General features: G+C 37.6%; 1 protein-coding gene across 1 annotated transcript; it reads right to left on the reverse strand.

Moving 5' to 3' along the window:
* Nucleotides 1–582: 582 nt before the first annotated feature.
* Nucleotides 583–14,104, reverse strand: mocos (molybdenum cofactor sulfurase). The gene is made up of 15 exons (XM_007240303.4): nt 13,720–14,104; nt 12,153–12,242; nt 10,997–11,063; nt 10,052–10,702; nt 9,842–9,918; nt 9,530–9,729; nt 8,768–8,884; nt 8,267–8,662; nt 7,534–7,696; nt 7,042–7,126; nt 4,640–4,764; nt 2,833–2,929; nt 2,549–2,690; nt 2,238–2,342; nt 583–1,268 (listed from the first exon to the last, which is right to left on the reverse strand). Exons 1-15 carry the CDS (start codon nt 13,844–13,846, stop codon nt 1,158–1,160), a joined length of 2,553 nt encoding a protein of 850 aa, XP_007240365.3. The 5' UTR covers nt 13,847–14,104; the 3' UTR covers nt 583–1,157.
* Between the last annotated feature and the right edge of the window lie 3,212 nt (nt 14,105–17,316).

The following is a 17,316-nucleotide window of genomic DNA, read 5'->3' on the forward strand; positions in this document are numbered from 1 at the left end:
AATGGAGACTTCAGAAGGGGAAATTCAGACCTCAGTAGCTCATTCACTCATAGTGAAAACAAAAAATGAAGGATTAAAGTTTCTGACTGAACGCACTCTCTGTCTCTCTGGCTGAACTTAACCTGGAATCAGATTTATCCTCTCTAAAAGGAGACCGCATCACAACCGCCAGTTTAAAACGATTCTTCCGCATGCTCATTGCAATTACCTATTCTCAGCAGAGAGGGCCCTAAATCCCAAAACTTTAAGACATCAGCTTAAAGTATGGTGCTTCAAGAACACTTCACTTTTTAGATAGAGCACTTTTACTTCTACTCAATCTGGGTCTGTAGTACTTCATACATGTCTGGTCATTGGTCTTTGACAGGTGTTGTAACGTTACAGTTTTTTTTGTGTTAAGTGCCATGCTAAAGGTATTGTGGTCAAGGCTGTTCAGCCTTATTCTACCTTTTCACTGTTTCATCATTAATTAATCACAGACTCATCATCTTATTATCTACTGCTTTATAAAAACTGTCATTACTCTGCTGGTTAATGAAAACCTGAAAGACAGCAGTGCATAGAGTGTATTGAGATCAAAAGTGGTGTTCACTTTACTTTTACTTTCACTTTTTTTTATCAATTATACGTGTTATTTGACTATGAGTGCCAAAATGTTTCCATACAACACTACATACTGTATGTATTCCCGATATCTTTGTCTCAAATCAAATATACACCCATTAAAATGTCCCACTGTATATTGCAACACATATAAATATCCTGATTTGACAACTGCATTAATGTTATAAAACTGTCTGTAGATTCAAATATGAATTGCATAGTAAATCTGGCCTCATATCACATAATTAGGAAGTAAAATAGAAAAAAACTGGAAAACAATGAAAACAGTTTCTATTTTAAGAAGTTAATAAAGTTATGGGAATGTAATATGCACCAGTTATACGCACATTTCACAGTAATGGTTAAAAATGTAACTTCCATAGCCTTGTGAAGAATTAAACATCTTGATTGCACATTGGTTCCTCATCTGGCAGTGGAAAACATGGTCAGATTTACGTGGCCAATATTCCTTTAAAAACAAAATAAAGCTTTAATAAACAAGCTTTATGGACATATTCAAGTTTACAGTGGCTAGTTTATGGAAGTTTAAATATTCATTTGCTTGTGTTTTTGGCATCTGCAATCACAGTGGACCCGACGGATAATGTGGGATATGCATTAGAGTTTCTCTGAGGTTGGTGAAGCAAGTACACTCCGAAGGTGACCTGTGAACAAATATATTAGACAAAATTAATTAAATCAAAACGTGATAGGTGTATAATTAGTAAATGAGAAAATATTGCAAACAATATTGAAAACAAATGCTATTTAATTTAGAATAATGTATGTTTGTCAGCAAATCAGCTTATTACACACTTTCAATGCAAGTAGTAAGTTATGAAAACTGGATAGCACATTCATGATTGATTTTAAATTTAAATTAATTAAAACTGCACAAGGGCAGGTCCACAGTTGCCTTTTTATTTAGTTTGAGTCTACATAAATTACAAACTAGTCTAACCAGTTGAGGGAAAATAAGCTGTAACAGATTGTTAAGCTAGATGTTAAGTATCCTAAGTATCCTAAGTGGTCCTGGAGGATCATTGCCCTGCATTTTATTTTTTTAATGTTTTCCCTGCTCCCAACACATCGCATCCAACTAAGCAACTGATTAACGGCCCAAAATTAACATATATTGGGGGTGATGTAGCAGAAAAACCTCTAAAATGTGGGCCAGGGCAGTGGACCTCTAGGAAAAAAGTGAGTATATGTACATTCATGTTCATAATTGGATTACTGCAGTTATCTGATTACTCATTTCTCATTTCTCAGTGCATGAATCCTCCTAAGCAGAGTAATCTCAGATTTCTCATAGCTGAATGTGTGAAAACAGACCAGGAACCAGCAGAGTTTAACCAGCAGAGCACCCATGGGATACCCATGGCAATAAAACTGTTTTGAAATCATTTTAATCTTCTGGCTGACTCACAAAGTTTAAGTTTCTGTATTGTCTTAATTGTCATGTCTTAATCTGTGAGTTTATTGGCTTCTTCAGAGCAAAGCAAATATCCAATTATTGCCTGACTCTCAGGCAAACTTTTGTAACTCACTTATCTGACTAAACACATTCATATAAACATCAGAGTACTGACAAACTGAAATGCATGAAAAAATATTTACAGCACTTTACTTACCTTCCCACTCCGGCATTCAGACAGAGATTTGAGAGGCTCCTGTGTCCTAGTGCCTGAGGCCTGATTTATTCCAATCATCTGGCAACGACCACAGTTTCCTGCCACCTGTACCAAGTACATGGATGGCATTCAATTAGTAGGTTTATTTACAGTAAATACAGGGTTTAAATTTGAAACTACCATCCTCTATTTTTCTCCAGGAGCTGTTAATTAAAGCTTGTGATAGAACATCACTATTTAATCATATTCTGATTACATTTTTCTTGTTTGTATTTACATTTCTTGCAACAGTACACAAGATTAAACCTGACCTGAAATAAAGCACCTCCTATTTTCACATCAGACCAGTCCTCCTCTTCAAAAGCCTCCAGGCCTGAGATAACGAGGTTGGCTCGGAACCGATGAATGAGTTGTATCATGTCGAATGAAGTGTGATTATCTGCGCAGTCATTTCTGAGTCAAGCCAAATAAAATGGGAAAATAAACAAAACGAGGGATTCTTTCACATTATGTATCATGTTGTATGAAAATTCATTTTAATCATATTTGTGCAACACAGTTTGTGTATGTCATAATAGTTTGTAGTGGCCATTACTCATTGGCAATGTGGTCTAGCAGAAGTGCAACACTAGCTCTGTTAATCAGCAAGAACTGAGCCTCATTCGCCAGAGAGAGGGTAGCCGGGCAGACCCCTGTTGGACATAAAGCATATGATTACCGGTACACTTGTGTTCACACAACTGTTAAACACTCAAAAAAAAAATGGTGATATTAAAAGGTACATGATAAAATAATTGAAATTAAAAGGAATATAATCACACTCATTGCTTTTTATTGTATTAGCATGTAACATTGTAAAAGTGTAAAAAAAATAATTAGTTTAGTGAAAAACTAATTACATGATTAATTAATAACCCCAGATGTTGTCATCCATTCAAAATGTGTGGTATGTGACACTGGGCCCTTTTTTAGCGATCCTCTTAATCATGGGTGTGTTTTGGGCGAAACGTGAAATAATTTAATCAGTGTGTCAGTTGTCATTCCCTTTAAGAGCCAGGTGTGCTCTGACTTTGCGGCGCTTGTATCTTAACAGCGGAGTGCTTCATGCCTCTCAGCAGAGGAAACTGACCTGTGCGTTCACACTTTGAAGGTACGCCAGAAGTGTTATTTTATTCTTTATTCTTTTTATTGTTGAGTCAAAATCAAGCTTGCATGATGCAGCGTGCTCCTGCATGGCTAAAACAGGTTTGGATGGCTGACTGTTGACTGTTGTCATGGTTTTAACCAGTCAGTTGCGCACCTGTATTTCCTGCCGCCAAGATAGAAATACGCCTAAAATATACCTGAACACAGCTCACATCCAGACCACCACGCCCATCAGCATAGATATATTCCTAAACTCTGACGCTTCTATTGTTTAGATCGGGAGATGCTGGGCTAAACACTGGACTTACAACTGTCATCAATCTTATTTCCATTAGGGGAATTAAACAGATAATAATGTAACATCAATGTTTGCCTAAATGTAGAAATAAAGACTATCTATGATATCTATGATTTTCTGAATACGTTTCCATATTTTTCTTGAGTTTAAAGGTATGCATGCAAGGATAGCTACTAATGGGGCTTAGGGGCAAGAGAATTTTTTTTGTCTGCTTATTTGTCTCTTAGCCTAATTGCTTTTGTGTATTTGTACTGAATAATATTAAAATATTTTAATAACAATGTTTTCATTGCTTTTTGACTTCTGCAAATAAATTAACATTCAGATCAGATACTAAACATGCCTTGACTGATTAACTTAATGTAATGTTTCATTAGTTTAGTTAAATTGGAAGCTAATGTGCTTGGTATCTTAATGTGTTGTCACAAATCCACGTTTTAGTTTGGTTAAAACATATGTGAACCCAGACGACTGTAGCGAGATCCTTGATAGTACCAAACTGGAGCAGATTCCTTGGACTCAGAATAGTATCTGACCCTGACCACAACTACCAGTTTAAGCTTAACACAGCTGTGTGAATTAAGCCTGCAGCTAAACTAATGACAACTTATAGTGTACCTTATATTCTTATATAGTCCCTTTTTGTAATGAAAACGCAGGAATGCAGGAATGCAGGAATTTTTGTGCAAACTAAGATAAAGTGCAACTATTGCATGCACCAGAGATACACTGGACAAGATTTGTTTATGGTATAGACCAAAGGAGTTTTAACTGCCACTAGAACACATATGATAGAATCGAGGGAAAACATCACTTTAAACAGAAACTCTGCTCGACTGTCCCAAAACGTACAGCTGCATGTCATTTCTTATACACATCTTTTTAGATAGACAGGCAACTCAACATTATGTACTCTGCTGAAAATGTTACTATTGGGCACAGGAATGACAGGCTGTACCTTTGTCCTGGCCCATTTTCATATCCCGGGGGAAATCAGAGCTTTGTCTGATGAGGCGACAAGGTTTTCCCAGAAAAGTAGAGAGCCAAACTGACACTTTCTCCCCACAGTCGAATGCCTGTACCCTGAAAAAAAGAGAGAAGCATTGATTATTTTATTTTAGATCGTAGTAGCAGTCTTGGCAAAGTACAAACACTCAGCGGAATTGTGCTGCAACAGCTCTGATACTGCCCCAAGGTGAACTATATGAAGATAAAATAAATTTAGTTAATCCTGTATAAAGGACAGCTAAACAGTAGACTTAATAAGTATTGTTTTAAAAATGTGTATGAATATGTAAGATGAAAATAATCTGGTTGGAAAAATTTGTCTCGTGAATGTTTTTTCGCTAACACATGGCTGCAAGTCCATTTACTGTTAAAATCCTTTTCTATAGGGGACCCAAGTGGTCCAGAAGTCTAAAGTGCTGCCACTATGAGTGGGAGTCGCAGGTTCGAACCTACGCTCATGCAGCTTTTCCATCAGAGGGAGCAAAATTGGCCCTGCTCGCTCCGGGTGGGTAGATGGCGCTCTCTCCCCACATCACTCCTAGGGTGATGTCCACAGCACAGGGCATCTGTGAGCTGATGTATCGGAACCAAGCCACTGTGCTTTCCTCCAAGCGCACTTTGATGCTACTCGGCAATGCTGCATCATCAGCAGCTCGAAAAGAAGCGGTGGATGACTTCACATGTATCAGAGGAAGTTAGTCTAGTCTTCACCCTCCTGGTGTGTTGGGGTATCACTAGTGATAGGGGGAGTCCTAATGAGTGGGTTGGGTAATTGGCCGTGTAAATTGGGGAGAAAATGGGAAAAATTAGAAATAAATTGAAAAAAAAATCCTTTTCTATTTAATATCTCAGCTAAAAGAGAACGTTATAAGAATGTTTAGCATCATTTTGAACAGGTTCCAGGAAGGTTAGCCTGTAATATTATTGAAATAATGTTCCAGGAACGTTCTGAAAACTGTAATATGTTTAGAAAGCCCAGTGATTACAAAAAGAAAAATAGCAATGTTATTTCTGGCTGTTGGTACAAAATTGTGTTTTAAACAATCAGCATTGCACTTTAGAGTGACAAACCATTAGTTCATGCGTTTAAACTCTTTGAACACTTGAGCTGAATCTCTCATCCTCCTTTCTCTTTAAGGCCCCTAGAGAGTCCAGACTTCGCCTCGCTACAGCAGACTCTGCTTCTTTTCAGTTTGTTCAGATCTTTTTTTTTCACTGGGCCGGTATGAGGCAGCACAGCGAGACTGACACAACAAATGCAGTTCAAACTGCTCTTTCTACAGTCTAAGTGCTCCTTTCAGACGCTGCAGTCATGTGTCATTTGAAAGTCGATGTTATTGCAGACCTGCCATTCGCAGCGCCAATGTAGAATATTTAATAATACTTTTACACAGTATGAAATAAATGTCTCACATATACATTAATTGGCCATAACATCAAAACCATGTCAAACCTTCTGTAGGTCCTGTAGTGCCAAGAGAATGAATGGAAATACCCAACATTCATTGCAAATTCATTGCTGAAGCAATAGCACAAGATGCTGGTCTTTCCACAATTAAGTTATTATGTTTAGATGGTGTATCTGGTATTGCTTTAAAAAATCATAGGTAGTAAAGATGACAAATCTTCATGACAAAAGTTCATTTAATGGTTGTTCAAACCCTCCTGTGGAAGCCTTAGCTAATCTGATTAGTTTTGTATAACAGTGACTAACTGATTTCTGAAAGGCTGATTTCTTTTTGTTCTAGTATAATATATATCTAATATCATTTAAAATAATATAAGACAGCAATCTCAAGAATTGTTCTATATTCTTGGGAGTTCATTCTTGCAGGGTAACTTCTTAAAATTGTTCTTTGCGTTTTTGGTATTATGGGTTACCCATGGACTCCATGAGACCTCTGATGGTGTCTTGCTACATTTTGGACCAAAAATAACATTAGCAACGGATCCTTTATGTCCTGTAAGTTGTGAGTTGGGGCCTACATGGATCTAATCAGTGAGGCTTGAGCACCAATGGCCCCGTCACTGGTTTACTGGGTACTGGTAGGTACTGACCACTGTGTGATATTTTGAAGATGCTATGACCAGGTTGTCAAACCATCAAAATGTGGCCCTTGTCAAAGTGTCTGAGATCCTTATGCCAGCTGCCTATTTTCACGTAGTATCTCAATCCTTGACAGGTGCAAGGATAAGGACAAGTTATTGGCTAATTGATGCATATAAATATTAGTTGTCTCTTTGTATCAATCAGAGTGAGCGATTAGTAAATTGATCAAGGATAAATCCCAGAACAGAAGAAACAACAAAACTGAAAAAAGCAATTTCTGTAAAAACATGTTTTTCACTTACCTGTCACCACAGACTTTGCTTTGACATTTTCTTAGATTGGGATTTTCGTCTATGGCCTCCAGCGGAAGAGCGATGGGATCCATACCTGAAAAAGCATTAGGCTCTCTTTCAACTTTCTATCATTTTAGCTACTGAAAAACATGACAGGGTAAAATGTCTGAACGCTCACTCTGATGTGTGGAAAAAACGTGTCTACATTTAACAAGTCCCAGTCGTCATACACTCCGCAAATATATCAAGACACGCTGCACATTCATTGTAGAACTGAGCGGAGCTAAACTGTGATTCTTTCACATGTCACGCATGAAAGAAGAAAGCAGAAAATCCCACCTTATCCAGACTGTGGTTATTTGATTTGTAAGAAGAAATCAGCAGCTTGTATTGAAAACACGCTCCCCTGACCCAAATGAAATGACTGGTTCTACAACCATGACTAATGGCTTTCCGTAGGTTATAATGCTGCCTGGAAATCAAGGTTAAGACGTGCCTGACCTGAGGCTTGCAGGTGCAGAGTGCTGGAGGCAAGACAGATGTGCGGGTGGATGAGACACAGTTTTGTCTCTCTCTTCTGGCTCAGACACACGCCATTCTCATTTACTACCATCCACGTGCGGTCAAACAACAGCCCCTGTGGCCCCAGTGGCCACTCTGTCACCTGCGAACGCAAAAGTAAAAAAGCAATTATGTTAGAGTGTAATCAAAAGTGATGCCAGGAGACAAAAATTAAAAGTCATTTTCATTATCACAAGTGAGAGCCAGAGCCAGAGTCTGCAAAAATAGTTATACAAAAACCCCAATGCAATATAAATGCCATATAAATCTGGAGCCAAAACGTTGCTCTGCTCAAAAGGTAATTATGTTTTTTTGTGCTTATATTATGTGATACAAAAACACACTTATTGTCCAGATAAATGTTTTTACTGTTTTTTTAGTTCAATAAATAAATGTGCAAATTTTTTTTTTTTTGCATTATTTCTTTCATTTGGTGCTCTTGATCTACAAACTATGGCCAAAAGTTTGTGGACATCTATTTAATAGATGCATTCAGCTACTTTATGTTGCACCCGTTGCTGACACAAATGTGACAAGAACAAGTAGAAGCCTTCCCTGGACAGTAGACACAGTTATTCCAAAAAAGGGGCCGATTGAACTCTTTTTAAATAGAACAGTGTCAAACATTTAGATATGAGGCTTTTGTGTGACACTGATGATTGGTTTACTGTACCTCAAATGCAGCACAGGATTTAACAGGATATATAAAGATATTTGTCAGTGTGCGGGCCTTCTCTCTGTTCTTCTGTGTCTTTAAAACTCCACGAATTGGTAAGGCGTCGCTGACTGGAGCAGGAGAGATATTCAAGTCTTTTGCTTCAGAGACAGTTCTCCCATTGGGAACTGTGGTCAGCTCTTCTGAAGCTGAAGCTTCTGCTGGTACAACTGATCTTAACCTTGCCAGTCTTTCTTTGTCCAGTCTTAGTGGCTTCTCCACAAAGCAGTTGATGATGAACTTTAAAAAACTCTGACAGTCCTCAAACGTTGACATGTACCCAAAGGATATGCGGACGGACCCAGTGGGACGCCCGTCAACCAGGTCAATGTTGTCCCCGCAGACATGACCAGCCTTAGTGGAAAAACAGCACAGATGTAAACTCAATTCCATATTTTATTTCACAATATTAATACTATACTTCTTTTGATAATTGTGAGTTTTGAGGCTTTCACTGACCTGCAGGTTCCTCTTCACTTCTTGGTTGCTGATGCTTAAATAGGCTTGACAGGCCCCAGTGTTACAAAAGCATCCTGTGCGCATATGAATATTGAACAGACAGGCCATTTTGTCCACCTGATGACATAAAAACATACATACATATATTTTCCATGACTATATTACTGCAACAATTAACATAAGCTTCATAAACCCCAAAAAAGAGCCCTGTGGGATACCACAAAATGTGATAAATAAAATAGCAGCTAAATAATACAGTATTTTTACACCTATCAATGAACATCTTTTTTTCTGGTCTATTTTCATACATAAGGTGCAAAACTGTAATAAAAAACAATGTAATAAATAAATAAATAAACATTTTCTTTTACAGTCAAACGAGCGCTGGATGTTAATCTACAGTAAGCTTAGATTTCCAGATTTCCACTATAGCTGGGTGCAGCAATATTATCATTAGCAGCTATGCCAACAATACTCACCTCTGAAAGGAGAAAGAGCTAGCGCATAGTGCTGTTAGCGCTAATGGAGAAAAACTAAATTGAAGCTTCTGTATAACGCTGCACTTCAGCGGAGTGGCTTTACTGCTCCTTACAAACTAACTGGTAAAATACATAAAATACATTCATACATAAGGCGCACCAGATTATAAGGTACACTGATGATTTTTTTTTTTTAATTAAAGGATTTTAAGTGCGTCTTATAGTGCGAAAAGTATGGTAAACAATAGTTTCCTTTTCTGCCTTAGGACTGATAATAAATTACCTGTGAATAGCCTACCACCCGTCCAAGACAGTCCAACAGATTGAAGTTGAGGACAGCTCCCTGCTCAGATGCATCCTCAAACTCATTATCACAGTAGATCCGGGCCACAGGCTGTCCATTGTTATGCTGAAGGCACGAAAGCATCATGTAGGTGTAACGAGCTAAACCAAATGTATGCAGCTGAATATTCACCATGTTTCCTAAGGACAGATGAAAGCTATTGTTAAAGTTGTCTGCTGCAATTAATAATAATAATAATGTACATTAAATGTTTGGAAGATCAGTTTAAAGAAAAATATGACTTTTATTTACCGGTGAGTTTGTAAAGAACATCAAAGCCATGATGGAGGGAAATAATATCAAGGAATGATATGGTGCCATCTTCAAATCTAATGATTTACATCAAAACAAAAACAGAAAAAATGGAAACAAGAAAACATTATATAACAGTTTGTGAGAGTTGTTTGACAATTTTATATTGTATAACTAGAGAAACGGGGTTTGTATTGTGCTGTACTTTACCTGTTAGCTACGTTGGACCTTGGTACAAAATAGTCCTCTCCCGCCAAATAAGCCGCTGCTGTCCCTCCCCCAAAATAGCCCTTTTTTAGCAGCTCAGCTGCTTCATTTCTGACCAGCAAGGCCCCGAGTCCGGTTGGGAAGCCAAACATTTTATAGAAAGAGATGGGCACAAAGTCAGCAGGGTGCTGCTTCAGGTCCAGTGGCGAGCAGCCAACGAAACAGGCAGCATCCAGCAGAACAAACCATCGGCCCCTGTGCTCACATGCTGGGTAGAGCTGCTGAGACTGGACCCCTTTTACATAGCTCAGTGGATACTTCCGCCCAGAGAAGTTGCTCTGGGCAGGGTAACAGAAAAGATGGGGCACTGAGCATTCATGCCCTGAATGGACAGCTACAGGAAAATCTTTGGCCTTGGCTTCTACTTCCTGAGGTGAGACTGGCACTGTTTTGACTCCTTTAGGGCCAGTCACCCCACGAATACCCAACACAGAGGTGTGGTTGTCAGTAAGGAAGCAGAACAGACTTCCTAAATGGTCACCAGAGGCAGAAACCCAAGGGAAGGAATCAGCCAGCAGTTTAAGTGCAGCAGTGCAGCTAGCAGTGAAGATTACAGAGTACTCCTCAGGGCTGGTGTTAAAGTGCTCCAGTATCCTACAGGGCAAGTTAAAAGAGTGTTGAAAAGCAAGAATCTTAAAAGGGGTACATTTGAAGGGCCTCAACATGACACAGTTTACTGCTTTCTCTGCTTTAAAATGCCTGATTCAACATTTCAGTTTATTTATTAGCATGCATATTTAACCGCTAAACAGAAACAGAGAAAAACAACAAAAATAGTGCTGTAGCCTTCAGGATTTGACCATTTGGTTTTTGAGCATGTTCTAAACAATAGGTAAGTACTTTGCTTTGCCAAGAATTCTGTAACATGCAGTAATGGGAACTATGTACCTGTATCGGACACTTTCCACAGTGTCATGCGTCAGCCTGCTGCTGGGATTATGACTGTGAGGGTTGCCTATGGGAAAGACTTAGTTAGAAAGACATTTAGCCTGATTGAAATGAACAACAGATGTTAGTGTTGGTATCAGGGGGTGCAGATTTGCTCTGACAAGTGGGGAGGATCATCTTCGTTAGGCAGCAGGCTACACACAGCAATTTACACTGACAAACAAACAAGAATTTCCATATTCTCATGATACCTAAGGCTTTATAGGTCAACAATAAATTGGAAACAAAGACACTATTACTATTTTCTCATAAGTAGCCATAAATAATAAACTTTATTCGCTTTCACCATGCCAATGAAACACTATGTTTAGTCTAAATATTTTATTGAAATAGCTTAATAACAAATGCAAATGATTTAATAAAAATAAATTAACAGATAACCGCCATGAGGGCCCCATTTTCAAAAGAAATCAGACACAATTTTTAGACACCTAATTGTGATATAGGCTGCGTTCATAAGCGCTCCCTATCACAGAAATAGTGCACTATGGGTTGTTTCAGCCATTCTGTAGTGCTGTTAGAAATCCCAGCAGTAGATTGTATTTTATTTCTCTATATAGTTCACTAATAAACACCTATAATGCATCACAAAATGTAGTGTACAGACAGTGTAGATAGTGTACGCTAGAATGTCCAATGTATTCCACAATGCAATGCAGTGGTGTTGTGCCAGACATCCTCAGAGTGGTACAAACAGACTGGTTTGTTGTTTGGTTGTATATAGCTAACAAATGCTATAAAGTGAATAGTGAATCAGTTAATGAGTGATCCATTCTGAAATTTATAGTGTGTCTGAAAAGTAAGAAATGCTGCTTACTCAGACAGGAGTCTTAGGCACGAAGGTCTGAATCGTGGTTTGTATGAATCAAAGTTTACTAATCTAGCCTTTCGTTATAGGGCTATTAAAATGCTAATAGCTAATAATAACAACACTTAACTAAACCTTCATATCTATGAATGAGTCTGTGCTTTGGCACTGTCAAGATCATTTGCTCCCTTTTATTTGGGATACAGAGACTTTTATGACTACACAGCCGTCTAAGTAAGATCAAGGCAGCAATTTTTGTGTTTCAGATACAGTTTGTCAGTGACTAACCATACACATTCCTGGATATGTCCTCATAAAATCTCTTGACCTGGGATTCAGGAAACAGCGTTGTACCCGCATGGTCCAGGTATGTAATATCTGAAAAAGAAAAAAGAAAAAATATTTATTTATATACACTACCATTGTAATTTTTTTTAGAACACCTCTATTGTTTAGTTGTCCAGTAGCAGTGTGGTATGGCTTTTTTATTTTATTTTTTTCATCTTAGCAGTGACTTTATTAATGCACTTCACCTGTCAGACCTCAAAGTCTTCTCTTCACTGCTGAATCTGAGACTTCAGTCCAATGTAAGACTGAGCAAAAGGCATTGCCATGTGGGTCAACCAGACCTCCTCCTGTACCAGATTTATCCAGTGTCCAAGAGGCTTATGAATGTGTAGGAAACAGTACTTGTGTATAAGATGTATTCTTTTAATAGTTACATAGATATCTGTGATTCTGTGTATTTGTTCCGTTATTATAGAAGGTTGAATGTGCTGTGTGTTGTGCAAATGCTGCAGTAAAGAGTGTAGTAGTACTGCTTTACTACAGACAAAGGCTTTCTAAATTGACTTTTTTAAACCCTTTTGTAAAAATCTGTTTATTTTTATTATTTTTATAAGGTTTATTTCATTTGTTTTCCTTACAGAGCCTGACAGTTTACTGTACCATTTATTTTTTTTGACTGCACCTGAAGTGCTTAACCCTTTCAGACCTGAATTATCTCCAGTGATGAAAAAATGTAGGAATGCTGTTTTTCCTGTGTGTAATGCACAGAAAAGAAGACTCTATTATTCTGCTATAAAATCTATACAGCAAATTAATCCAATTAACTGAAATATATACTAGTTTTTTTCAGTTGCATTGGAAGCCTGTGTGAAACCTTTTTATTTTATGAAACAATCCAAAAGAATAAAACATGATTAAAAAAGTGTTCTAAAACACATTAAATTAGTAAAAAGAAACTGTTACTTAGTACTTAGTAGTTTTTCCAGTGCAGTGGGCAAGTCAAGTTACTGTTTTATTGGTTTATAAACTGATTCATTGGCTGGTTCATGTCATGGTCTATTCTGATGGACAACAGCTCTTAAATAGTGCCATGTGCAACAAAACGTTTAAAATTAAGAAAATACATGATGTCCATTGTAATGAAATGGTTGAGTTTCAAAAATATAGGGACAAATGTGGAAAACTGTGGTATTTTACAACTTTTGACCGGTAGTGTATATATTAGAATTTCAATAAAATAATCCCTGATAATGTCTGTGTAATTATGACCAACAGAGGGCGCCTTGCACCACACAACCTGACTGAACACAGCAGCACAACAGAGAGACAGACAGGCAGGCAGCCGGTCGCTGTAGAGAGTATAGTTATGTTAGCTCGCAGGCTAATGTTTCTGGAGTTTCTGGAGTTAAAGATACAAATAGGCGATATATATGACTTTTGGCGCGAGCAGCGTAGCTACAAACCGCGGTTAAAGTCAGAGAGAAAGTATCAGCTAAAGTAATAAAACGTTCTGTAGGTTAGGAGGAGGAGAAAGAGTAAGTTAGTTTGTGTCAGTGTGTTTATTTACCTTTTATCCGGGTGAATTCTCGCTGTATCAGCTCTCTCTGCTCAACACCGAACCCGTAATGCGGCCAGCTTTCCTTAAAGCTCTCCAACGAGCCCAGTTCACACACCTCACTCCAGTACGACTCCATTATTTCAAAATGTCAGAAAGGCTGACGAACACAGACCAGGCCTGACATTTCCAGGGCTAAAGTTTTAATTTCCTCCTGTGACAGCTCAGCCTACAGTGTCCGAGTCCCAAGTCCAGCAGCAGTGGTGGTGGAGGTGGAGGTGGGGGGCTGCTGACTGTCGTCAGAACCTGTCTTACAACATTCAGAGGGAATTCAATGTAGTTCTGCAGGAAACCTCAGCCCTGTCTCTCTCTCTCCTTCAGCAAGTCTCACTGATTTTACCCTGAAATGATTTATTAGGGAAATCAGGCATGAGGCCCACAGTCTTAACTGCCTTATACACGCCTATTCAGAGCTGCTGAAATGGAAGAACAGTAGCCTATGTGATTAAATGATCACATGGGGAAAATGTTCTGACACGCCAAATCGAGTTATATAATGCTTCACTTTTCATCTTTCTGCCCCAAAATGTATTTTTCTAGATGGGTTTATTTGATTTGGATGGATGTACAGTCGTCTGTTGAGATCAGATATGTATATTAATGAATTACTATTAACTATTTCACTACTGTACTTAAGTGCTAGAGTGCTGTATATGTTCTCTACTGGAGTTTTATTTTTTTTTGCTACTCAACCTTTACTTCACTCCATACAGTGGAATGAAAAAAGTAAATATAATATAATAAAAAAAAATTGCAACTGGAAGCCTCAAAAAACTCTCAAATGACCTGAAAACAAAGATTGTTCAACATCATGGTTTAGAGGAAGAACTGATGAAACTAAAATTAAAATTGGAGGGCGGTACGCAAGGCGGAAAAAGACACAGCATTCCAAAACAAACACTTGCTATGTTCAAGAATCAGTGAGAAAGTGGAGGTTTCGCCGGGCTGGATACTTCAACAAGACAACGACCCTAAACACTCCTCAAAATCTACTAAGGCATTCATGCAGAGTAACAAGTACAACCAGACCTAAATATTATTGAAAATCTGTGGTGTGATTTAAAGCGGCTGTTCATGCTCAGAAATATCAAATCTGTCTGAACTGGAGATGTTTTGTAAAGAAGAATGGTCCAAAATACCTTTACCCAGAAGCCAGACTCTCATTGAAAGCTATAGGAAGCTTTTAGAGGCTGTTATTTCTGCAAAAGGAGGATCTACTAAATATTAATGTAATTTTTCTGTTGGGGTGCCCAAATTTATGCACCTGCCTAATTTTGTTTAGAAAGTTTTGTACACTTTCTGTAAGTCCGATAAAGTATAAATGCAGTCTCAAGAATTACAAATATACAATGTATCTTCCCAATGTTTGTATACACATCAAAAAAGAATAAAAACACATACTAGCTCACAAATGATAAACGCACTTATCCACACTTTGGTCTTTTAACGATACCTTACTAGATGGGACATCTGTCCTTTTCCAAGTCCTTAGTTCAGTTTTCTTTGCTATAATAAGGGCATATGCTAATAGTTGCTGTTGGGTTTTCGAGTGTCAACATAATTCTGATGTTTTTGATGAGTTTAATACTTTTACTTTATTTTTTTATGTACTGCATCATCATTACCTGTTACAATTCTAAAAATGTTACAAATAATTCCAAACCCACATTATCACTGCCAGAGTGGTAGATGGTAGTTTGATGAAGCTGCCTAATCACTGAGTGAATTAAGCGATTAAGCTGATCTTATAAGAACATACATGCTCCCATTCAGCCTTTAGATCTGCTTTCAGTAATAACTATATAACACAATATTGTACATCTACTATCAGTACTTGAGTAGTACATTAAAGAATAAACTACTTGCAAAACTTAAAAACAAAAATACTTTAGTACTTTCACTTAAGTGTGGTGTTTGAAAAAAAACACTTCAGAATGAATAATCAAGTCTTTTTTTTTTTGATAGAGCACTTTACTTTCACTCGAGTCTGGGTCTCTAGTATTTTATACAAATATTGTTCAGTTACAGATACAAGGTACAATTAGAGCCTTAGAGCTAAAAGTAAATGTACTATGATTAATTAGGACTCTTTTTATGTCTGATTATGTCCTATTATTATATTAGGTTTTTGTAACAAGACTCTTCATCACTTTCAGGGAAAAATATACTGTACTGGTACATTTTGTTAGCCAAAGTACAAATAGTCCAAATGTACCTTCAGCTGTACAACATGATCTTTCGGTTCCAGCTCTGTTCCATTAAAAGTAGGGAAACAACTACAGAGAAATATTTGTGCAATTATGTCCCTTAAGTAAAGATACTGAACACATACCCTTGAGGCTACCAACCTAGAGACAGTTTTGTACTGCTTTTTATAAGTGTTGGTTATTCAACTCAGTTTATTTAAAACTACTTTAGTGTCACTCTTCCTACACTGGAATATCATTAGTTAGTCTGAAACTGATGTTTATTTCTAATGTTTAATAATGTATTATTTATGTATTAATTATCTCAACTCAAAAGCAAAGTTTTAGTTTAAGATGTATTTGTTACACTTATGTTGAGAACTGTATGCTTGGGTTGCTGTGTCCAACAGGACAAAACTAACAGGTCAGTGATTCAGAAATATGTTTACTGTGATTAGTGAATTTGCTTTGTGCTTCTTTCATTTTGATATGTTAAGCCAGTTTTACCTTGTGCGTATTTTTAATCGGGTGCAATGTGGAGAGCCCACACTGCACGTTTGAATCGTTTATCGTGTACAAACAACGCTTCGATTCATATGCGCACACTGTACAGTCCGACTGACATGCTGCGTCATAAGGGCTCACACTGCATGTCAAACGTATCCCGTAGGAAGAGCTCTTTCTGAGTACAAGCGCTCGGTTCAGCAGAACATGTCACCCTGCAAAATGTTAAGAAAGCTCATAGCTTTGCTAACTTGTGCGCTGTTGTGCGCGAAAATTCCATGTAAAAAGAGGTCACGTACAGTACATGGCCTCTACGGTTTGTCCATTTTACAGAGGGAATTGGAGGTATGCTGCTATTTCAGTCTATGCAGTCTAGTATCTACAATACTGTTTTTTCTCTTTTATTCCATATGTAGATGGATGATCTGAAGGATTTTTGTGAACTGCTGCACATATCATTTGAGGGCTTCAGCTTCAGCTATCCTCTCCAAAAAGTTCCTTTATACAGCTCTGGAAAAAATAAGAGACCACTTCAGTTTCTGAATCAGTGTGTCTCTGATTTTGCTATTTATAGGTATATGTTTGAGTAAAATGAACATTGTTGTTTTATTCTATAAATTACTGACATTTTTCACAGATTCCAAAAAACAAAATTTAGAGCATTTATTTGCAGAAATTGAGCAATGGCAGAAATAACAAAAAAGATGCAGAGCTTTCAGACCTCAAATAATGCAAAGAAAACAAGTTCATATTCATAAAGTTTTAAGAGTTCAGAAATCAATATTTGGTGAAATAACCCTGGTTATTAATCAAAGTTTTCATGCATCTTGGCATGTTCTCCTCCACCATTCTTACACAC

The sequence above is a fragment of the Astyanax mexicanus genome, chromosome 7 (assembly GCF_023375975.1).
Source record: "Astyanax mexicanus isolate ESR-SI-001 chromosome 7, AstMex3_surface, whole genome shotgun sequence".
NCBI classification, from domain to species: domain Eukaryota; kingdom Metazoa; phylum Chordata; class Actinopteri; order Characiformes; family Acestrorhamphidae; genus Astyanax; species Astyanax mexicanus.